At 35.6% G+C, this 25,503-nt stretch overlaps 1 protein-coding gene across 6 annotated transcripts in view; it reads left to right on the top strand.

Annotated features, from left to right (window-relative positions):
* SS18 (SS18, nBAF chromatin remodeling complex subunit) overlaps positions 1-18,238 on the top strand; it is a 73,970-nt gene extending 55,732 nt beyond the window's left edge. For 3 of the 6 annotated variants that reach the window (XM_025365078.1, XM_025365077.1, XM_025365074.1), the window contains 2 exons: positions 2,247-2,380; positions 16,114-18,238. In XM_025365078.1, coding sequence (XP_025220863.1) covers positions 2,247-2,380; positions 16,114-16,140 — 161 coding nt within the window. In that variant the 3' untranslated portion in view covers positions 16,141-18,238. The remainder of the gene's footprint in view (positions 1-2,246; positions 2,381-16,113) is intronic. The other 3 variants (XM_025365073.1, XM_025365075.1, XM_025365076.1) reach the window with 3 other exon arrangements.
* The last annotated feature ends 7,265 nt before the right edge of the window (positions 18,239-25,503 follow it).

The raw sequence follows: 25,503 nt of genomic DNA, 5'->3' as shown, positions 1-25,503 counted from the left end.
CCTTGTGTGTGCTTGGAAAACTGATGATTGGATAATTATTGACCATATGTATATAATCTGCTTAGCAAATTTATTTTTAAAAACTAATGGCCAATACAGTTTTTTTTAAGATATACTGATTTTTTTTTTTTTTGAGTAAAAATGGGATCTATTCAGAATGCATAATGAAAATGTTTTTGACATTCCCTAGTTAAATAGCAATATACATATCCATCGGGATGAATTATTGCAGCTATGTGTCATACAGAATTTGGGGGAAGTGTAGCAATATTTTCCTATTATATACTCACTTACAATACCTACTACCTGGATATCTGACTAACTTATTAGATAGGGAGTGGGGAATGATGAGGACCTAATATTTCAGTCTTAACTCTCAGGCTACTATCACCATTTTACATATAACTCTTTTTAAAGGAAAGTAGCTGCTTACGAATACTGAATCCACCTCTTCCTAACCAGGGTCTCTTTTTCACATAGGTAATACCTTATTATTTTTAGTCATTGACTTAAGCTCTGCCATTGCTATGGACATCTCTGTCTACCTGTGATAGCAAATCTTAGAACTAAGGTCAGACTGAAATTCTCTTGCCCCCTCAGCATATATGTTGAAACTCAGTCAGATATTGGGAGTCAGGTATTTTTCTAAAAATGTTAAATTCTGATTTCCAAATTCTAGATGTGACTTTAGAAATATTCCATGGGTTTTTTCTTTCATAAAGGAACTTTCTTGCCCTTCCCAAACGGTCTTTTCATTTTGTGACTACTTAGTATTTATACTTTGAATAAATACAGTATTCTGGTTTTATTGCATTTGCATGAAAACAGATGTAATACAGCTAAATCAGGTCAATTCGTTGACTTAAGAGAAATATCTTCCAAATATCTTCAATGGTAAGAGAGGGTGAAAGAAAGCTTAATTTTTGTTAAAGTATATTATAGTTAAATGCTATTTTGTTAGACATCAGGAATCCTAAGAGAAATTTCTATTTTGTTTATCTATAGGCTTGTATTGTCAAAAAAAACCTTTATTTCCACTAGAGATAAAGTTTTAATAATTGAATATATAATAAATAAAAGATAGATATAATTTATTTAAGCTTGAAAACTTGTTCTCTTTTGACACTTTTCTCTGAAATCAGTGTTTTTATGGCAGGTTTTCAATGGCTATGATAGAAAACATTTAAGTGTGAAAGCTTTTCAGCTTATGGTTTGTTTTGTTTTGTTTTGTTTTTTTCCTACGGAGTTGCACTCTTGTTGCCTAGGCTGGAGTGCAATGTTGCGATCTTGGCTCACTGCAACCTCTGCTTCCCAGGTTCAAGCGATTCTCCTGTCAGCCTCCTGAGAGCTGGGATTACAGTCATGTGCCACCACACCCAGTTAATTTTTGTACTTTTAGTAGAGATGGGGTTTATTATATTGGTCAACCTGGTCTCAAACTCCTGACCTCAGGTGATCTGCCCACCTCAGCCTCCCAGAGTGCTGGGATTACAGGCGTAAGGCACTATATCCAGCCCAGCTTATGCTTTTTGAAGCATTCCTTACAATGGAAAGTAGTAGAGTTTATAAAACAGACATAATTGTTTAGCAAACCAAATCAGTCCCTTGCCATCTCTGGAATTTGTAATCATTTTTATGGATAAAGTATTAAAGGTGATTAATTCTCAGTGTAACTTTTGAATCAAGTTTTTTCACATGTAACCTGTGGGTTTTCAAGTTTTTAGTTTCTATTTTAAAATATTTTGGTAATTTGTCAATGCATAGTATAGACATATACTTTTGGTGATTGCAAATATAAATCTAGAGTCATACAGTTGTAAATATCATTTATTCCTCCACTTTATTCAGAAGTTATTTCAGTATTTTTCTTTGAATCTGCCTCTTGCTTTCTCTTTTTCCTCTTGCTCATACTGGTTAATGCTACCAGATATATTGATTAATTTTCTTATCATCATAGAATTAACCTGCTTTACAACTCCCTGAGTCTTTTTTACCCATTTTGAAATATATTTTGTAATGGCTAGGGCATAGTACAATAATTACAGTGAAGTAGCATTACAGTATTTTTACTCTTATTATTACCATCCAGATTTATTTCAGAAAGCATTTGAGGAAATCAAGGTACCAAACTATCTTTTTTAAGTTTAGATAGAAAAATATTGTAACATCTCTCCAGTTCAAATCCTTCCCTGAGTTCCAGGGACTTAACTTTTTATGTGGGTTTTTGTTGTGTTAATTATTTGCAGGTCCTTCACAGGGTGGTCCAGGTCCTCAGTATCCTAACTACCCACAGGGACAAGGTCAGCAGTATGGAGGATATAGACCAACACAGCCTGGACCACCACAGCCACCCCAGCAGAGGCCTTATGGATACGACCAGGTAAGTAGTTTGAACGGCTGCAGAATTACCACATTGTTTGTTCACTCTCGATTAGGTGAACTTTTTTTTTTTTTTTTTGAGACAGAGTCTCGCTCTGTCGCCCAGGCTGGAGTGCAGTGGCACAATCTCAGCTCACTGCAAGCTCCGCCTCCCGGGTTCACGCCATTCTTCTGCCTCAGCCTTCCAAGTAGCTGGGACTACAGGCGCACACCACCAAGCCCAGCTAATTTTTTGTCTTTTCAGTAGGGACGGGGTTTCACCATGTTAGCCAGGATGGTCTCGAGCTCCTGACCTCGTGATCCGCCCGCCTCAGCCTCCCAAAGTGCTGGGATTACAGATGTGAGCCACCGTGCCTGGCCATTTTTTTTTTAAAATTTAACTTGAAGCCTCATGTTTCCCTCATGAGGGAATGTTTATGGTACATTTGTTAAGAAGTATGTCACTTTAGAGTCTCATACTATTTAATAACACAGTTGATCATAGTTACGCTATCATATAAAACATGGCCTTAACATAAGACAACTACATATATCTTCTCTCTCTCTCTCTCTCTGTCTTTCTGGTCTTTACCCTCAGGCATACTTTGTTTACTGAGGTAAAATATATATACAGAGTTTATCATATTTACCATTTTTGAGTGTACATACAGTTCAGTGTTAATTCATTTATTTCCCACTCCTTGATCCCTTCTCATCCCTTTTCTTCCCAACCTCTGGTAACCTTAGTGATTTCTATGATCCTCCCTGATGTTTATTGCTGAGACTTTGCCTTGAGCTACTGAGATGTGGAGTCCATCTGTGTTGATGCTTTCATTAGCACTCCACTTCACTCCAGCATATCCACTACACTTCCTTCACACCCATAATATCCCATCTCTTTAAATTCAAACTTTCTGCCCTCTGTTGCCTCCTTCCACACATTACTATTGTTTCAACTGTTATTTCTCCTCTACTTGTCATTCTACTTTCAGATATTTAGAAGTGTATCTCATCCTATGATGACTGATTCCCTTGAACCCAGTGTTCATTTAAGTTTCTTCTTTTTGTCATTAAACTCCTCAGACTTGTACCACAGTCATTGTTTTATGAATGTACTCATATATACTCTGAATTATTATGGAAATGATTTATTATGGCAATTCCTTTAGGCTGGTTTCAGGTTTGTGCTTTTCAGTGAAGGTGGTCTGGTTTGTTCACCACTTAAACTATCTAAAATAGGTTATTTTTTAACATGGAACTGTCTTTAATATGCAGTTTAGGCTTTCAGGGCCAACGTGGGTATCTGGTTTGAGGAAAAACTCAGATGCAGTGATAACTAGAATTTGAGGCGTGAGCAGTTCGTTTATCAACCCTCTCTCACGCCTGCAACCCTCTTGTATTGGCACTTCTTATTTAAGACAAAGGAGATACAAAAAGCAAGAATAGATAAGTAATATTTTTCCAAAATATACTCGAACAAAACATAAGGATCAGTTGGAGGTTTTATTAAGTTTTAGAAGTGAAATAAGTCGTGGCTAGTGAGTATTTAAAGGCAGGATTCCTGAGCAGAACAAATTTAGGCTCAATCTAATCTACGGCTGAACTTTTTAAAAAGTGAGATTCTGGAAGGCAGCTATGCTCACCACTATACCACCAACGCAAAAAAAAGTGAGATTCTGATCATGTATTCCGTCATTCAACAAATATTTATTCTCCACGTGTTTGATACTGTAGTAGGTCCTGCAGAGGTAAAATAGTCAACCAGCTATCTTGGTCTTCCTTGACCTCACTTTAGCTATTGGCACATTTTCCTTTTTCATTTTTAAATGGTCTTCTTTAGCTTCTATATTTCTGAACCATTTTGTTCCTCTTGCGTTTACATTGGTTCATTCTTTTTTTTTATTGGTTTTCCTTTTTTTTTTTTTACCCTAATACCAGTTCTTGACTCTGTTTTTTTTTTTTTTTCTAGCCTCTGAATCATCCTGCCCTCTATTTTCAGTATTAGCTCTTACCTCTCAACCCAGTTTCAGCTCCTTTTTATCCAAATGTACAGAGCATCTCTTGTCTTTGGATTCCCTCAGCTTTAGCATGTTGTAGACTAAACTCACCATTTTCCTTTCTAAGTCAATGTATTTCCAAATCTCCTAAACTTAAAGCCGTTCATTAAGCAAATGTTTATTGAGCAACTATTATATACCAAGTGCCATGCGAAGATTGGGAACATATTGGGAAATAAGATAGACATGGACTCAGCCTTTATGAACTTAAGTCTAGATGGCTACAGGCAGGTAAACATATGATATGATATAGTGTGATAAATACTTAGATAAGGGAAGCTAAGATTTATGTGGAAGGAGCTTCTAACTCAGATCTTGAGAAATATTCCTTGGGAAATATTATATTTAAGTGTGAAGTACCAAGGAAGAGCCAATGAAGATTCTGAAACCCAATACTAACATAATTATAATTGTAGTTTAGGCAGATTACTCTTACAGCAATATGCAAGATAAAAGGGGAGAAATTAAAAGGGTAGAAATTGCTACGATACTTCCCCATCAGTCCTCCCTATCCCAATAAACAGTGGCTCCATTCTTCCTGTTCCTCAGGTTAAAAGCCTACAGTCCTCTTTGATGCCCCTCTTTGCAAAGCAAACATCCAGTCAATTAGCAAATCTCCTCACCTCTTCCTTCAAAATATATCCAATATCTAGCCATTTTTCACAGTCTCCTTTCACCCAACTGAAAGTCACAACTAGCACTCATCTGGACTGTTGCAATATATCCTTCTTTTTGGTTTTCTTGATTTTATCCTGCCTCCTCTACAAGATACTCTGCACATGGAACCCAGAGTAATGTTTTAAAGACATTAGTCAACTCTGTGCTTACAACCCTGTGATGTTTTAAGTAAAAGCCATATGATATACTGGCCTACAAGGCTGTATAGGACTTGTGTTCCTACCTCCTATGCTACCCTCCTCGTGCCTGCGTATTTATGTCCCAACTACTTGCTGCCCTAATTCACTCTGCTTCAGTCACACTGGCCTGTTTGCTGTGTCTTATATGCATCAAGTGAGTTTCTACCTGAGAACCTTTGTATTTGCTACCCCCTCTTCTGCCTGAATGCCTGCAGTGCCTCCAACCTCACTTTATTAAAATCTCTGCTTAAATGTCACCATATCATCTCAGAGAGTCCTTCACTGACCACCTAAGACAGTAACACCCTCCATTGCATCACTCTTTTTCCCTACCCTTTTCATAGTTTTTTGAACAGCTTAATTGAAGTATAATTTACATACCATTAAACTACATGTAATAAAAGTATACAGATCTTTTTTGACATGTTTATACACACCTGTGAAACCATCAGCAGAATCGAAATAATGGAGTATCTATCATGCCCAAAAGTTTTCCCTGTGCCCCTTTGAAATCCCTCCACTTGCATCCCCTTTCCAGACCATGTCACTGACCTTTTAATTAAACTGTGGGTTAGTTTACATTTTCCAAAATTGTATAGAAATTGAATAATACAGTATGTTCTCTTTTTTATCTGGCTTCTTTTACTCAGCGTAATTGTTTTGATACTTATGTTGTTTGTGCCGATAATTGTTTATTACTAAGCAGTGTTCCATTATATGGGTATTGGTTTGTCCATTGAGTTGGGATATTTGGGTTTACAGACAAAGTACTATGTTTATCCTTTGATCTACAGATGGGACATTTGGCTTTACAGACACAGTACTATGAACGTTCATGGACAAGTCCCTGGGGACATTTTTCTTGGGTAAATACCTAGGAGTGGAATGGTTGGATCATATGATAGGTATATATTTAATTCAGCAAATTGCAAGAATGTTTTCCAAAGTAGTGTACCATTGTACATTCCTACCATTTTACATTCCTACCAGCAGTATATGATTTCTCCCATATTCTTCCTAACTCATTGCCAATATGTAGTATGAATCAGTCTTTTAAATTTTATTTATTCTAATAGGTGTGTTATAACGCCTCATAACTTTGAGTATCCCCAAGGACTAATGATGTTTACCATCTTCTCTCCCTTATTTGCCATCTATATTTCTTCTTTTCAGGAGTGTCTGTTTAAATCTTTTGCTCATTTTTAAATTGAAGATTCTTTTTTTTTTTATTGTTGAGTTTAAGAGGTCTTTGTATATCCTAGATACAAGTCCTTAATCAGGTTTCATTTGCACATATTTTCATCCTGTCTGTTTTTTCATTCTGTAAATAGTGTCTTTCAAAGACGGGAGAATCTAAATTTTGATGAAGTTTAGTTTATCAGTTTTTTTCTCTTATGGATTATGCTTTTGGGATCATATGTGTAAGAAATCTTTACCTAACTGAGGGTCACAAAGATTTTCTCCTGTACTTTCTTCTAGAAGTTATATAATTTTAGAGTTTACATTTAAGTGTATGATTCATTTTGAGTTAATTTTTATGTATGCTGTGAAGTACGAAATAAAGTTTGCATGGCTTTTTTTCTTTCTGATGCATGTCTATTTTTCTCAGCGTCATTTGTTGAAAAGACTATCTTTTCTTTTTTTAGACAGTCTCGCTCTGTCACCACCAAGCTGGTGTGCAGTGGCGCGATCTCAGCTCACTGTAGCCACTGCCTGTCAGGTTCAAGTGATTCTCCTGCCTCAGCCTCCCAAGTAGCTAGGACTACAGGCGTGCACCACCACGCCCAGCTACTTTTATTTATTTATTTATTTGTATTTGTATTTTTAGTTGAGACGTGGTTTCACCTTGTTGGCCAGGATGGTCTTGATCTGCTGACCTTGTGATCCGCCCGCCTTGGCCTCCCAGAGTGCTGAGATTACAGGCGTTAGCCACCATGCCCAGCCAAAAAGACTATCTTTTATCTACTGAATTGTCGTTTTGCCTTTGCAGAAAATCAGTTGTCCATAAACATGTGTCTGTTTCTGAACTCTATTCTGTTCCATTGATCTGTTTATGTATCTTTATGCCAGCACCACACCGTCTTCATTTCTATAGTTTTATAAGTTTTATAATAAGTTTTATAATTAGGTAGTATTCGTTTTTGAACTTTTTTTTTATACAAAGTTGTTTGACACTGTAGGTTCTTTGGATTTCCATGTAAATTTTAGAATCAGCTTGTCAGTTTGTACATAAAAGCTTACTAGGAGTTTGATTGGAATTGCCATGAATTTATAGATTAATTTGGGGAGAATTGACAGTATTATTTAGTCTTCCAACCTATGAACGTGGCCTATGTCCCTTAAAATTTTAACAGTGTCATATAATTTTCAGTATATAGGTCTTAACATTTATTTTCTAAGTACTTTATGTGTTTTGATGCTATTGTAAATTTTTTAAAATTTTAATTTCCAGTTATTAGTTGCTAGTCCATACAAATGCCAGCTTATTTTTGTGTATTGATATTTTATCAAAACTATAACTTTACTAAAATCACACATCTAGTAGTGTTTTTGCAGATTTCATTGAATATTCAAACATAGAAATCATGTTGTCTGTAAATAAAGAAAGTCTTCTTCCTTTTCAATCTGAATACTCCCCCATGTTCCTTCCCCACCCTCCTGCTTGCCTCAGCCAGAGACTCCAATACCATGTTAAATAAAAATGGTGAAAGTAGACATCTTTTGTCTTGTTCCTGATCTTAGGGGGAAAGTTGTCAGTTTTTCATCCTTATATAAGATATTAATGTAGGGTTTTTTGTAGCTGTCCTTTATTAGGTGTTATATTTCTAGTTTGCTGAGAATTTTTATTGAGAATAAATGTTGAATTTTGTCACATAATTTTTCCTTGTCTATTGAGGGAATTATGGTTTTCCTTTTTTAGTTTGCTAATTTTTGAATTATATTGTTTGAGTTTCAAATGTAAACCAACTTTGCATACCATTTGGTCATGATAAAATCCATTTGGTCATGATGTATATTCTTTTTATATGTTGGGTTGATTAGCTAAAATTTTGTTAAGAATTTCTGCATCTGCATCTCTTGAGTCCAGGAGTTCAAGACCAGTCTGGGCAACAAAGTGAGACCTCACCTGTATAAAAATCTAGCCAGTCATGGTGACATGTGCCTGTAGTCCCAGTCAGATGCATCCTGACTTAACAGTGGTTCAACTTACGGGTTTTTTTTGACTTCACAATGCTGTGAAAAGTGATGTACATTTAGTAGAAGCTCTACTTCCGGTAACCATACAATCATTCAGTGCAGTGTTTAATAAATTACATGATGTATGCAACTTACAGTGGGTTAATTGGGACATAACCCCATGGTAAGTCAAGGAATATCTGTATTTTCATGACAAATTTTGGAATCTGGTTTTCTTTTCTTGTAACATCTTTGGTTTTGTTATTGATGTAGCACTGGTTTCATAGAGTGAGTTGGAAAGAATTTCCTCCCCTCAATTTTCTGGAAAGATCTGCAGAAAATTGGTATTATTTTTTCTAAAATGTTTGCTGCAAGTTACCAGTGAAGCCATCTGGGTTTGTAGTTTTTTTTGTGAGAAATTTTTAAATTATAAATTTAATTCATGAAATATAGGGGCTATTCAGGTTATCTGGTTTTTTCTTGAGTAAATGTTTTGTGTATTTTTCATAGGAGATGTCCATTTTATCTGTGTTGTTGAATAATTTATCATCACTTAATATCTCTATATAGTGATATTACCTTTCTCATTTCTGATATTAATAATGTGTGTTTTCTCTCTTTATCCTCATTTATCTGGCTAGTTTTAATCTACCTATTGATTTTTCTCAAAAAGCAGCTTTTGATTTTATTGATTGCCTTTTGCCCATTTGCTTTTCTGTTTCTTTGATTTCTGCCCAGAATTTTATTATTTGTTTTTTTTTCTGCTTGCTTGGATTTTATTTGTTCTTCTTTTTCCAGTTTCTTAAGTTTGAAGTTGTAGTCCCGTTGATTTAAGAACTGTCTTTCTTTCTGATATAGATGTTTAGTTCTAAGTACTCTTAAACTGTATCTGATTCTGTTATTTTTAATCAGTTCAAAATACATCCTGGTTTCACTTTTTATTTCTTTTTTGACCCACGACACATCAGAGGTGTGCAATTTTATTTTCAAATATTTGGAGATTTTCAAATCTTTCTGATGAATTTACTCCTTTACCGTTGTCAAATAACTGTCTTTATCCCTGCTAATATTTTTTGCTCTGAAATCTAGTTTGTCTAATATCAATACTACAATACCACTTTTCTTTTGATTAGTATTAGAATAATATATTTTTCATCCTTTTAACATATTTGTGTTTTTATATTTGAATTATATTTCAAGTAGACAGCATATGTAGTCAGTTGGATCTTGCTTTTTTAAAAATCCAGTCTGACTATTGCTGCCTTTAAATTGGGATTTTTGACATGTTTAGTGTGATTATGTATATGGTTAAGTATATCATCTTTATTTTTTCTATTTGTCCCATCTGGTTTTTGTTCTTCCTTTCCTCTTTTTCTACCTTCCTTTGATTTTTCTCATGTTTTTAACAAAAACAGCTTTATTGATACATAATTCACATGTCATACAAGTCACCATTCTAAAGTATACCATTCAGTGGTTTCTAAGCATATTCAAAAAGGTAGACTACGGTTGGTGGCTCCTGCCTATAATTATAGCACTATGGGAAGCTGAGGCAGGAAGATTGCTTGAGCCCAGGAGTTCATGACCAACCTGGGCAACAAAGTGAGACCCCACCTCTACAAAAAACTAGCTAGGCACGATGGCATGTGCCTGTAGTCTCAGCTCTTCAGGAGGCTGAGGCAGGGGGTTGAACCCAGGGGGTTGAGGCTGCAGTGAGTTGTGATTGTGTCACTGTACTCCAGCCTGAGTGACAGAGCTAATAATCCTGTCTCAAAAAAAAGTGCAACCATCACCACCCTCTAATTTTAAAACATTTTCACCAACCTGATAAACCTGTTAGCAGTCACTCCTCATTCCCCTTGAACTACTCAGCCTTAAATACATAAATATTCAGTCTGTAATTTCGTTTTCAAATATTTGGAGATTTTCCAGCAACAGTAGTTTACTTTCTGTCTCTATGAATTTGCCTATTCTGTACATTTGAGATAAATGGAATCATACAGTATGTGGAGTTTTGTGACTGGTGGTTTTTTTTTTTTTTTTACTTAATATTTTCGAGATTCATCTATGTAGCGTGTCTCAGTGTCTTCAAGTGATAGTATGCCTATATATAGTGCAAGAACCGTAAGATAGTCTGCTTTTCTTCTCGATCTTTATGTTATTGTTATAAATTTTACTTCTGTATATGCTATAAATACCACAGTATATTGAATTTATTTTTGTCTAAGAAAAATAATTTAGAGATACTTAACTAGTAAGGGAAAAAAATTTAAAATTTACCCATGTAGTTACCATTTTTGGTGCTCTTCATTATTTATGTGTAGATTCATATTTCTTTCTGGTATCATTTTTGTTTGCCTGAAGGACTTTAACATTTCTTAAAATACAGGTGTCCTGGTAATAATCAGCTTTTGTATGTCTGAAAAAAAATGTTTATTTCGCCTTCATTTTTGAAACATTTTCTCTGGGTATAGAATTCTAGGTGGACAGTTTGTTTTGGTTTTCTTTCCATACTTTAAAGATGCTCCACGCTTTTCTTCCTTTCCATACTTTAAAGATGTTCCACTCTTTTCTTCTTTACATTGTTTCCAAGGAGACATTTGCTGTCATTTATCTTTGTTCTTTTGTAGTTAATATGTCTTTTTTCTCTTTTTTTAAGATTTTCCCTTTATCAAATTGTTTGATTGAAGAAATTTCTCTCTTGCCCAAATTGTTTTGAGCAATTTGGTGAGAGCATGCCTTGGTGTCGATTTCTTCATGTTTCTTATGCTTGGAGTTTGTTGAGTGTTAACCTCAGACTTTGTCGTTTTCATCTCTAGAAGTTTGGTTTAGGTCTTTTTAATATCTTCCGTGTCTCTCCTTAATTGTTTTGAACATATGGAATACAAGTATAATTCTTATAATATCCTCTTCTGCCAACTCTAATAATCTGTGTCATTTTAGGGTCAGTTTTAATCAGGTTTTTTTTCTCTCCTCCTTTGTGTGTGTGATAATCTTTGATTGAATTCTAGACATTGTGAATTTTATGTTGTTGGGTTATGAAGATATTTGTATGCCTAGAAATATTCTTAAGTTTTGCTTTGGGATTCAGTTTAGTAAGTTACAAACAGTTTGAACTTTCTGAAATTGCTTTTAAGATATTTTAGGCAGGACAAAGAGCAGTGTTTAGTCCTGGGCTAAATACTCATCACTGGTAAGGTAAGAGCCTTTTGGGTATTTTGCCCAATGCCCTTTCGATTGTAAGGCTTTTTACTCTGGCAGATGGGAATAAGCACTGTTTCTGTTCCTACGTGACAAACAAGTATTGTTTCCCCTAATCCTTTTGGGTGTTTCTTGCCTCAGCCTTGGGTATTTTCCTCACACATTTGCATATCTGTACTATGCTGAATAGGAGGAGGGTTCCTCTGCAGATCTCCAGAGTTGTCTCTTTAGGCAGATCTTTCTTCTAGGGTACTGTGTCCTGTTAACTCTAGCTACCTTTTTCTCTCCAGACTCTAAGCCTTATCGCCTTAAGTCAGAACATCTGGCAGACTTAGCCTCAGTTCCCCTTCATGTACTGCAGACTGGAAACTCTCAAGGCAGTTAGCTGTGGTAATCAGAGGGCTGGCCTCGTTTGTTTACCATGTCTGAGGGATCATTGTCCTTTGTTGGCTCTGTCCTGTGTGTCCTGAATATGATTATCATAGGCTTTGTGTAGTTTTTTTTTTAATATTGTTTCAGGCTGCCAAATAAATCCATCTTGAATAGAAATATGCATTAATTTTTCAACATTTCTCTTCATTTGACAGATTGTTACTGTTTATTGTCATATTCGTTCCCTAGAATGTAACCTCTTTAAAAGCATCGCTTTGTCTGTTTTTATTTCTGTTGAGTCTCTGTCACCTAGTAGAGCACAGCACATAATCAATAAATATTGGTGAATAAAGTATAAACCACTGAGTAAATAAGGCCATTACTTTCTAGATTTGAATGCATGATCACAAGACCAGAGATAAGAGGAAACCCCTAAAATGTATTGTGAAGGAATAATGTTAAGATTTTAAACTGATTAGATAAATAGAATGAAGGAAAGAAATGTAAAGATGTTGGTATTGCTCAGGTTTCTACCTTAGGGACTTTTCTCATTCAATATACTCTGCCTAGGCATTCTCATTTATTCACAAGGTCTCAGTTCACCGTGCTGTTGACTCCCAAATCTCTATTTATAGTCTGGATCTCTCTTCTGGAAATCAGATGCCTACTCACCAGCTCTGCTTAGATGTAACAGAAACAAAATAAATTTGTATTTTTTTCTGACAAAACTTTTCTGTATTCTATATCAAAGAGAGGAGTGTATCACCAAACTAGAATGCCAAGTGCCTATTTGATATTTAAGTGTCCCTTGTTTTCCTCCCGTTTCTGATAAATGACAAATGTTATTGATCTTCTTTTCGAAAAGCTTTTGAATCCAGCCATTTCTCTCTAACCTACTCCCTTATCTTAGTTTAGACCGTGTTCATCTCCCATCTTCATCACAGCAGGATCTTCCATACTGTCTTCTTTCCCATTAAAATTATACTGTAGTCAGAGGAATTTTTTTAAAAATTGAAGAAGCAAAGAGAGAGAAGGTGAGGCTTAGAGTGTTCAAGTGATTTACTCAAGATGACACAACTGAGGAATGGTGAAGCTGCATGACTACTGCTGAGTGCTGAAAGCCCATGCTCTATTCACTGTGTACCACACTGCCACCCATACTGTTAATGAGTACTTGAGTAGTTCACAGAGCATTTTCATGTTTTTCTTCTTGAGTAACTTTTTAAAATAGAGATTATAATTACCCTTGTGAGATGATAAAATTGAAACTCAAGGGAGGTTAAGCAACTTGCCCAAGGATAAGAAGCTGTTAAGTGGTGACGTTAGCACTAGAAATTGGTTTCTGGCTCCAAAACCCATACTTTTAATCCTTAATGCCACCTTGGAATTTGTTAATGGTTACAGATACACAGCTTACCTTTTTAGGCATGATTGTGATTTTGTTTGGTCCTAGCATTGTGATCAAGTATGGGCCAAATTACATACACTCTCAGTACCTCCATTTCTTCATCTATAAAATGGAGATAATATTTACTATATAGATTATAGATGGACACAAAGCACTTACTACAATGTGTGACACATACTAAGGTATTATTATCGGGGTATATTATTAGCTTCTACTCCTCATTATTGCATATTCTTTCTTCTCATTTCCCTAAGTATTCTATATTTTATCCTCTGTGCCTTTGTTTCAGCTGTTGCTTCTATTTGAATTGCCCCCTTTTCTTTTCTTTTTTCTGCTATTCAGATCTTAGTATTTTCTCAAGGCTCCCACATTCTTGGGAATATTTTTCTAATTAATTTAGGCTGTGTTAACATTTTCCTGTCTGAACTCTCCTAAGTTTGCTAAGACTTAGAGAACTTACCTATTTTGTAATTATACTTAATTTCTGAGTCTTGTTTTCCATATTTATGATGATGATGATGAGTATTTTTTCCATAAGTGTTCACAGTTGCTTGGATATAATTTATTTGGTATACATTATTGACCTGATCTCATTCTTCAAGTAGTTCATAATATAGTTGATAAATTATAGCTTATTATGGTACAGTGGTTCTTAACCTCTCTTCTGCTTTCACATCATTTATATTTGCAACTCACTTTCATCATTAGCATCTCATTTTACACATTGACTAGGGGAGTATTTCCCTCCAGCATTGAGAGTCACTGATTTATAATTCTAAAAAGCCCTTTCTCATGTCCTCTCATGTTTGTTATGATTTAAGCATCATAACAAACAAATGAGGTACAGGAATTAATGTAGCCATTAACAGAAGGGAAATTGTGATCCAGAGACGTATATGTTACTCTCCCACTGCTCAGTGAAGAAACTGAGTCTAACAGAGCTTTTTTTAGACTCAAATCGGAAGTTAGCAATAGAGTTGGGACTTAAACTCAGATTTAATATTTAGACAATCTAACAATGGAATAATAAGCTCCAGTATGCTAAGCAATAAGTTTCTTATTTTAAACCTTTTATTATGTTTATTTTACACACATACAATAAAGAGAGTAGTATAGTGAACATCTGTGTACCCATCACCCAACTTCATCAGTTTATCAACATTTTGCCAGTGTTGTTTTATCTGCCCCCTACACTATTTTTTTCAGAGTATTTTAGAGCAAATCTTAGACATGATGTCATTTTATCCATAAATCCTTCAAGATGATCATTGACTTTAACTGAATATAACTTTGTAAAACACACTAGTGTAAAATCCCTAATCTCTCTTTTTTTTTTTTGAGATGGAGTCGCTTTGTTGCTCAAGCTGGAGTGCAGTGGTGCAACCTCCGCCTTCTGGGTTCATGCAGTTCTCTTGCCTCAGCCTCCCAAGTAGCTGGGATTGCAGGTGTGCACCACCACGCCCAGCTAATTTTTGTATTTTTAGTAAAGACGTATTTTTATGTCTTTTTAGTTTGTATTTTTAGTTTCACCATGTTGGTCAGGTTGGTCTTGAACTTGTGACCTCAAGTGATTCACCTGCCTTGGCCTCCCAGTGTGCTGGGATTACAGGTGTGAGCCACCATGCCCAGCCCCAAAAAATCCTTATTTCTGTTTAGTTCATTATTCCATCATATCTATGGTGACATTCAACACATTGTGATGTGTATTTACTTCTGTGGAAATGTAGATTTTTAGGGTACCGTTTCTTATGGTAGAAAAGTATTTCAAGTGTAGAATGTTTTCAAGTTATATTATGACTTGGAGAGGGAGTTGTTTAGCCAAAGGAAACAGTTAACTAATTATATGCTTCCAGTGAGTCATGCTTTTTGAAAATTAGTGCTTTTATGAATATTTATTTTAAACACATTTAAGAAATTTTTAATGAAATACATATTTCATAGTATGTCCTTTTTTTCTACCGTTCTTCTGTTTTAAAGGAAAAGATGTTGCTTCTCTTCTCTAAAAGTTAACCTGAACAGATGTATACTGGACATTGTTCACCCCCACTGACAGAATTGTGCTGCTTCATTGTGTCCTTTTTATCTATATTCCCTTTCTGTCTCATCCTGTCATCCTGAGGGTCTTCAAGTCTACCTTATTAAAAAAACAAAACAGGCAACACAAAAAAACCAACTTTCCTTGATTTTATGTCCCTGTGGCCTGTCTAAATATCTCTACTGACACTTCGTTGACCTCAAAGAAAGGCTCAAATATGTTAGTATGGATAGAAGGTTCTTTACCTTTTACCTCCCACATACCTTTCCATTTTCATATATGTATATTACATTCCATATATTTTCATACATATATATTCCATTCCATATATATTACATCAGAGTTTAGAACTAGAACTTCTCACTCAATACCTGCTCAATTCATTCAACAAAATTCACTAAACATTTAAGTTCCCACCCTGACAAGTATTATTCTAGGCTCATTTGCTAATCCCTAGCATATTTTGGACTATGAAATTCATTTGTAATTGAATATAATATCAGAGGAAATTACAGGGTGATACGGTGTACCTAAAGATATAAAAAAATTTGTTTATTGTAGGTACAGCCGCTTTTTTGTGGTATTACAATGTTAGAAATGATTCGTTTGTAACTATTATCTAATTATATTTTTAAATTTATCTTTTAGGGACAGTATGGAAATTACCAGCAGTGAAAAAGTACTTACATTCCAATAGCCAGTATCTATTAGCAGCCATATTGTCACCTCAGCACTGTGGACACCTCCCTGTGAAGAGATCCTTCCATTCCATCTAGTTTTTGGAAAAACCTTGTGGATAAGTGGCTGTTTCATCAGTAAGCAGCCTTTGTGGTTTAGTTATAAAAGGCTTTAGTAGCTCAAAAATACTCTTGATTTCACATTTCTACTCTAGATGGCAACATTGGACAGAAAATGCAATGACATAACCAATTTGTGATGATTTTGGAACTGTGTTTCAAATGGACTGTTACAGACTGAAAGGTGTGAACAGCTTTGTATGTTTATGAAGGGTAAGGGAATTTAATACTTTTCCACAGATTTTTTTGTAAGGGGAAGAGGGAAATGTACACTTTTTACAGCAGCAATATTTTGTATATTATGTTTATTTCATGTGGTGAATATGCAAGGCGGTACACTACGCACTGGACAGAATCAGAAATCCTCTGTTGATGTGGACTGGAGCATGGTAGATGCTTGATTGTTTTGGTCTCAAAATGATGTGCTATAAAGATAAAGGTGAGGGGAAGACAAAGCACACCATATGTCCACTGTTCTGTTCTCGTAGAGGAAATTCAAATCCCTTTTATCTATTAGATAATCAAGGGCACTGTGATACAGTTTTGAGTAAAAAGACATTTTTTAAAAGCCTTCCAGTTTTGTGGATTAAACCTTTTTATAAAGATCATTTATAATACTGTTTTAAAATGTGAGGCAATAAGAATTACTTTATGTTGGATCTGAGGAGGCTTTGGTAAAACAGTTTCATGTAAATGAAAGTGGTAATCCTCTTCTAAAATAGCAATAACTGAAAATGAAAGTGTTAATTTTACCTTGTTTGAGTTATCAGGGAACTTAGTAATATCAAAACATTTTATAAATGATATCAAAGAAGAGTCAACATTGATCCAGTAATTTTATTTTGTAACATTGAGGGATAATTGGTTATTGAACAGAATAGTTTAGGAGACTTTACAAACCTTTATTTCAGCTTTCTTATTTGGAAATAATATCATTTATAAAGGGACACTTTTATGTTTTTCCCTTTTCTATGTTGGTTAATATAACACAAAGAGATATTTAGGAAAATGCTTATTGATGAGGTTTATTCTATCTGTTTTTAAAGCACAGAGGTTGCATTCTAGATAACCTTGTTTATTAGCATGGCATATTTTTAATCATTATTTGAGACTGTCCTTTGCCTGATTATTTTAGCTGAATTCAGGGAGATTGGTGGGGCAGGAAAGCATGCATTGAAAAATGTCTAACCACGGTTATTTAAGCATAATCTGAAAACATCTAGCCCAAAGGTAAGTTGCTATTTTCATCACAGTTGCCTATGCCCAGGGAATAAGATGTATTCTTTATAATTGAATTGGTTTTTCCCGCTTCTAACTGGAAACAAAACAGAAGGGGTGCCATAAATTTGAATAAACAGAACATACTGTTCTCAACATACTGTAATCAAAAGGAGGAATTTCAGTGGGTCTCTGTGTGTATGAGAGAGAGAGAGAGTGTGTGTTTGTGTGTTTCAAGGTCAGAATAGGGTTTTTTTGTGTGTGTGTGTGTGTTTTTTTTTTTTTTTGAGATGGAGTCTTGCTCTTGTTGCCCAGGCTGGAGTGCAGTGGTGCAATCTCAGCTCACTTCAGCCTCCACCTCCTGGGTTCAAGCAGTACTCCTGCCTCAGCCTCCTGAGTAGGTGGGATTACAGGCACCTGCCACCACACCCGGCTAATTTTTGTACTTTTATTAGAGACGAGGTTTCGCCATGTTAGCCAGGCTGGTCTTGAACTCCTGACCTCTGGTGATCCGCCCACCTCGGCCTTCTGAAGTGCTGGGGTTACAGGCGTGAGCCACCGTGCCTGGCCAGAACAGGATTTTTCTTTCAACTTAGTCAGTAGAAAATGGACATCAAGTTTGAACAGATAAAGCATGGACAGCCTTATTGTGATTGAAATGCTTGTAGGTTCTGTGCCAATTTTCCACCACTGTGTACTTTGTTGCTATTTAAAACTGTATCAACTCTAACGGAAGAATAAATTATTTGTGATTTTAATTTTCTCATTTGTTTCTTTAAATTAGATCTCTTTGCTCTCTTGTTTTGTCTGGAGACTATGCTGTGGGTTTTTGTATAAGTTAGTCCAGTATAAGCAGACTATATTTGTATTCTAGGACTTTATCAAAATTCTCTTGCCATGCCCAAGTTAATTAGAATTAACTGTTCAGTAATCAGCATGTTGTGTAGGCTGTTTGTTACAGAATTCTTTCTCTGAAAATGAAGTCCATGAGGCTATAATCAAGATGACTGAATTAGATAAATGAGTTGAGGAGTCAGAATTGTACTGAACCCAACCTGGTGTAGATATGTTATCTCATTTGAAATAAGCTCAACTGACATTAAGAAATAATTTGTCTTGCCAACCCATCTTCTGTTGTCTTACTCTCCTTTTAATGGAAACTAAAATTGCAATTTTAATAAGCAGAATTTCCTCCAGGACTTTCTTCCTGGAGACTAGTGCATTTGCAAGGTTTAATTGTTTTATAACAGTCCTATTTCGTAAAAGTTTTTAATTGGTGGTGACAAAAATTACCTTACTCCTCTGATACCTAGTAAGAGGAATAACTTTACCAGTAGCTGTCTGCTAGATGTGACATTTCTGTACAGACTATATATTCTACAACTAAAGTTTGCATTTTATCAAAGTAATATACTATCCCGTAAAATTCCAGAAACAAAGTATTACTAAGAAAAGAATGGGGTGACTATTAATAAACATTTCAAAATATGCTAAGTGTGCTAGTTCTGTTATTTGGGAGTATGTTTTTATTCTGTAGCATTATTCAGGTGGCACATTGTTTTTGGTTTTGTCTTAAAATTTTGTAATGGAATTTTTAAACACATACCCAAGTGTAGAGCAGAGTATGGTGCTATGGGCCCCCATGTAATGGTAACCCAGTTTATATACTTAGCAACTCATGGCCAGACTTCTGGTTGTTCATACACTCATCCCCAAATAGAAGCAAACACTGTTATTTAATCTCTTAGATAATTCCAGTAAAGATATCTAAAAAATAAGGACTTGAAGATTCTTCTTACTCCTAAATTCTGTATTTTCAATGTTAACATTGAATTAGAAACCACCTCAGAATTTGTACGTATAAGTCATTGCCTTTTCTTTCATTTTAAGAAGTCATTCATGTTAAATAAAAGATTAACAGACAAAGAGGGAACATTCTTCATAATTTCATCCATTAAAAGTCACAGTTATTAAAAATTTGGTACTTTTCTTCCAATTTAATTTTACGTAATAAGCCAATGTATATGTTGTTTTTTAAAACAAAGATGGAATTATACTACATATTATTTTGCAACTTTCTTTTAACTTAGAAATATCTTGAATGCTCCCAGTTCCCTTGTTGCCTCTTAATTTTTTACTGTTGCAGAAACAAAGCTTTTATAAGCTATATTGCATAGTTTTTTGGGGGGTTTTTTTGTGTGTGTTGTTGGGGTATTTCTATATAGTAAATTTTTAATATCTTAGGTGTAAGGCTATGGATGTTGCAAAAAGTATCAACATAAAAAGTATACCATTGGCAGCACCAGTTCATTAGTCTTACTAATTTTTGCAATTCTCATCAATTTTTTAAAATGTTATCTCTGAATTTTATTTGTATTGCATTTATTTGTAAGTTGTACATCATTTTAAATGCCTATTACACTTTTTTTTTTTTTTTGGCTATAAAATGCCTTTTAATGTTCTTTGTCTATTTTTCTGTTGGGATGTTTGTTGTGTAAGAGAGAGGAAATTATACCCAGACACACACAGGTGTGTGCACACACATGTAAAATTACATATGTCCCTGCACAGTTAATCCTTTTTCTCTTCTATATGTTGCAGGTCTCTTCTGTCCATTATTTTGTAACTTATGATGTCTTTCACTGTATTAAAGCTTTAAGATTTTATGTAGTCAAAAGTTTGGCTTATGACTCCCCCCAGCTGTCAAATTTGTAAAAAATATTCCGCGTATTTGCCTCCATTTTTCTGAAACTTATTGTACATGGTATAATTTAGGACATTAATTTTTTTCTTATGGATAACTAGTTGCTTAAGCATCATTTTTCTTCCAGTGATTTGAGAAGCCACTCTATTCCTTTAATTTAAAAAATTAATTATAGTTAAAGCTATTTATTTATGTTTTATGTATTCCATTTCAAGGACTAGTTAATTCCATTTAACTATCTAATTTAATTGGCGTAAACTTGTGAGTTGTTTTTCTGTAACACAGTGTTTTTTTTATTTGATAAAAGTTATCTGCAAAGTTATACATAATCACTAGCTTTTTTGTTATTTGTTTTTGGTAAAGATAGAGTCTTGCTTTGTTTCCCAGGCTGCAGTGCAGTGGCGCCATCTTGGCTCTCTGCAGCCTCCGCCCCTCAGGTTCAAGGGATTGTGGTGACTCAGCCTCTTAAGTAGCTGGGATTACAGGAGTGTGCCACCATGCCTGGCTAAATTTTTTTGTGTTTTTAGTAGAGACATGGTTTCGCCATATTGGCCAGGCTGGTCACGGACTCTGGCCTCAAGTTATGCACCCACCTCAGCATTCCAAAGTCCTGGGATTGATTACAGGTATGAGCCACCATGCCCGTCCCCTAGCTTCTTTTTTTTTTTTTTTTTTTTTTTTTTTTTTTTTTTTTTTTTTTTTTTGAGACGGAGTCTCGCTCTGTCGCCCAGGCTGGAGTGCAGTGGCCGGATCTCAGCTCACTGCAAGCTCCACCTCCCGGGTTCACGCCATTCTCCTGCCTCAGCCTCCCAAGTAGCTGGGACTACAGGCGCCCGCCACCTCGCCCAGCTAGTTTTTTGTACTTTTTAGTAGAGACGGGGTTTCACCGTATTAACCAGGATGGTCTCGATCTCCTGACCTCGTGATCCGCCCGTCTCGGCCTCCCAAAGTGCTGGGATTAGCTTCTTAATAGTAAGAAAATTATTGAAGTGTGTTTTTATAAAGAATGATTACAACCTTTTAGAGATTTTTGCTTGTTGATGTTTAAAAGCTCTTTAATTTTTTTGTGCCTTGCTAATAGACTATCTTTTTAGCTGCCCCAAAGTATCTCTGTTTGATTACTAACAACAAAAAAACTAAGAAATCAGTAGAAAACCTTGTTTTATTGTTTACAAATTGAAGTCTCAGAAATAGACAATGCAATATAATTTTTATTAATAAAGACCTATAATTAGGGTGACAATGTGTAATTTATTGCCCAATTTTATAAACTTGAGAATGGGAGATTGTTTTACATATATACACACACATATGTATATATGTACATATATGCATATATACATATATATGCATATACACATATATACACACACATGTATATATGTATATATGTACATATGTGTGTATATATATGTATTATATATGCAGATATGTTAGATATATGGGTAAATGTGTATATATTTTTTATTTTGTCTTTTCCTGATAGAAATCCATAGTTTAAGAACTTAGAGCTGGGTGTGGTGGCTCACGCCTGTAATCCTAGCACTTTGGGAGACTGGGGCAGGCGGATCACCTGAGGTTGGGAGTTCAAGACCAGCCTGACCAATATGGAGAAACCGCATCTCTACTGAAAATACAAAATTAGCCAGGGTGGTGGCGCATGCCTTTAATCCCAGCTACTCAGGAGGCAGGAGAATCGCTTGAACCCGGGAGGGCAGAGGTTGCGGTGAGCCAAGATCATGCCATTGCCCTCCAGCCTGGGCAACAAGAGTGAAACTCCGTCTCAAAAAACAAAAAAGAAACTTAGATATGTGAGTTGATGCATTTATGTTATAATTTTGAACTGTGATATCCTGAGAGGGTTTCTCATGATATAGTATATTAAAATATTATTTAATATTAAAATAGGTGAATAAGAAATCCTGAATATTCTGAAAGGTTGTTATCATTTTTGATCTCTCCTAGGAATAATGATTTTCCTCCATTATTATTATTATTATTTTTTTTTTTTTTTTTTTTTTTGAGACGGAGTCTGGCTCTGTCGCCTGGGCTGGAGTGCAGTGGCCGGATCTCAGCTCACTGCAAGCTCCGCCCCCCGGGTTCACGCCATTCTCCTGCCTCAGCCTCCCGAGTAGCTGGGACTACAGGCGCCCGCCACCTCGCCCGGCTAGTTTTTTGTATTTTTTAGTAGAGACGGGGTTTCACCGTGTTAGCCAGGATGGTCTCGATCTCCTGACCTCGTGATCCGCCCGTCTCGGCCTCCCAAAGTGCTGGGATTACAGGCTTGAGCCACCGCGCCCGGCCTCCATTATTATTTTTAAAACATACCCCTTGTTTTGGATGGGTGCATGGCTGCCTGCCTAGAGACATTTAACATCCTCCTTTGCAGCTTGGTGTGGTCATATGACTTTAAGTTCAATCCAGGAGGCTATGTGTTGTAATGTGTACAGCTTCTAGACCACATTCTTAAAACGGTGCTTTCATTTTTCTTTTCTTTTTTCCAATGGGCTGGAACATGACCTATTGGTAGGGAGCTTTGGCTTTACAGATAGAAAGATACTCCAGAGAATGACAGTGTAGGTAGATAGAATCAAAAGTCCCCTGAAAATGGTTGTCATGAAGCCTTCTCCTCTCCCACCTATCAACTTGGACTTTGACATGAGAGAAATAACACTTCTATGATATTAAGCCCTTTGTGATAGGAGCAAATCCTGTACTCTGATGTAAGGTGATGCAGTAGTGGCCACTTCATATTACTCTATGATATGTTCTGAATTGAATCAATTTTTAGGAATGACAAGTGAGTGTATTGTGTGTTTAGCATATGTTACAATCATTCCATTCATGTTCATGACTAGTGAAATAGGCCAAAATTTTGTAGCATTTTCTCTAAGATCACTCTCTGCTTTCCATCAGTTGAATGAATGGGAATGCCACATTTAGTAACAATCAATTTGGTTAATTTGAAAAGTATTGGTAAAAATATACTTAATATTGATCTTTCTTTGGTATCTGTATAATTATATATTTTATAAATATCATGTTTTCTATGTACTTATTTTGAGCATTTTATAAGTAGTACCTCATATCATCTCTGAAGATTTTAGCTTTGTTTTGACTTCTATCACTTTAATTGATTCTTTGAATTTTTTTTCTCTGCTTTCTTGCTGCTTCCTTAGTTTTCTCACTTTCACTCTATAGTATGTGTACTTTGATTCTAGTTTCTCTGCCATCTTTTCTTTGAAGATAAAAACATGCACCAAAAGTGTTTTCATTTTACTCTAATAGTAGGTCTTACTCAGCTTAGCGCAAATGTAGAGTTTTATGTCTACAGAAGCTGTAACTATATTAGCTATGGAATGATATTTAGAAATGATACTTATCAGGACTCCTGATATCAGTAGATGAAAATATTGCATATAGCTATCAAGGATTTTACCTTCTTTTCTATCAATATGGCTATACTAGGGAATTTTGCCTGTTAATGCTTAGAAAATTAAGAGCAAGGAAGTGTAGTTTGGCTTTCTTTTTAGCACTAATATTCTATCCAAAGAAATCCTGTTTCCTGTTCATTAATTTCAGTATTCCATTCTTTCCCAAGATCTTGTTTCACAGCAAGCTTTCATACTTCAAGCTCTACATGTTAGTGTTCAGTCCTCATTCTCACATAAACACAACCATTTTGAAAACATGAACTGATATTAATTACCCCCTTGGCACCAAAAAGTCAGGATTTCCTGATGCGACACGCTAATGTAAAATGCATTAGTGCAAACGGTGGCTCCAAAGGGTAATACTCTCTAAATAAACACAGCATTTTTTTTTTATTCACAACTCTCAGGCTAGACTGAAAGTCATTCATCCTCCACACCCCCATTTTTGATAAGTTATAACTGGAATTTTTTTTTTTTTTTTTTTTTTTTTTTTTGAGGCGGAGTCTTCACTCTGTCCCCCAGGCTGGAGTGCAGTGGCACCATCTCGGCTCACTGCAAGCTCCGCCTCCCGGGTTCGCGCCATTCTCCTGCCTCAGCCTCCCGAGTAGCTGGGACTACAGGCGCCCGCCACCGCGCCCGGCTAATTTTTTTTGTATTTTAGTAGAGACGGGGTTTCACCTTGTTAGCCAGGATGGTCTCGATCTCCTGACCTCGTGATCCGCCCGCCTCGGCCTCCCAAAGTGCAGGGATTACAGGCGTGAGCCACCGCGCCCGGCCATAACTGGAATTTTATAAGAAGGAATTGAATTCCAAGCTGCAAATCAGTGGCACTTAACTGTTTTTGGTTCTGTGAAATAAAATTCTACCTGAATGTTTGATGATTAAGTGGCTTTGAACCATAATTTGCAACAATCTATTGGAAGATAATAACAGTTCATGTTTAGTCATTAGTATCACTAAAAATGTGTATCTTACATTTTTACTTAATAAATTCTTTATTTCAAATGTCAGTCATTCAAGGTCAGAAAGTGTGTGTGTTTTGGTGTATGTGTTTATTTGAATAGGCATTATATCATACTTTGATGTAACCCTCCATACATATAATACTGCTACTACTAATAGAAACCAATCAAGGAAGAATTAAACTACAGAGAGTCAGTTTCAAACAAGGTAAGCATCTCTATGGACCAAAAGTGGAATAAAAATGTAACAAAGGAAGGCAGAAACCATGAGCCTCCTAGGTTCTGAGTGTAGAAGTTTATAGTGATACTTGAGAAATTGGTTCCTGTGGAGTAACTGAGCTGAAAAATACTATACATAATAACAATATAATAATATAATATAATAATACAATAAGATAATGGAGCCAGGTTTGCTGCTTTAAGGCAGAGGCTAGAATGTGACTCTCCCACTTTCCCACCTATTTATAAAAGAAAACTGACAAAAGCTCGCTTCTTGCCAGCCACCACCTAGGGCCTTGTTTTGAGGAAGCTGGACATAATGATGCTGGAAGATACATATTTAGCCTCTCGATCTAGAACTGAACCAAGCTGTTTTGAAGGTTAGTATTGGATTTTAAGTAATTTCTAGAATCATTAGGAGAATAGGAAGAAATTTTCTCAAAGTTTTGGTTCTAGACTTGGTTTGGGATCTGGGAGACAAATGGATGCACAGAAGGAAGCAGGAAGGGTGGGGAAGAGAGAGAAAAATGAACCTCTGGTTTTAAACAAGCCCACGAACCAAACGTTCAAAATATGTTAACGAACTAACTTGGAACCTTGCATTCACACCACGTAACATTCATTTTATTTAAAAGTCTGACAGATTTTAAAATAATGTATTTTGGAATGTTTAAAGAGATAACCCATCCATCCACATAGATTTT

Source organism: Theropithecus gelada, chromosome 18 (genome assembly GCF_003255815.1).
Source record: "Theropithecus gelada isolate Dixy chromosome 18, Tgel_1.0, whole genome shotgun sequence".
Taxonomy (NCBI): Eukaryota; Metazoa; Chordata; class Mammalia; order Primates; family Cercopithecidae; genus Theropithecus; species Theropithecus gelada.
The sequence above is the reverse complement of the archived record's forward strand: the minus strand, read 5'-3'. Positions and strand labels throughout refer to the sequence as shown.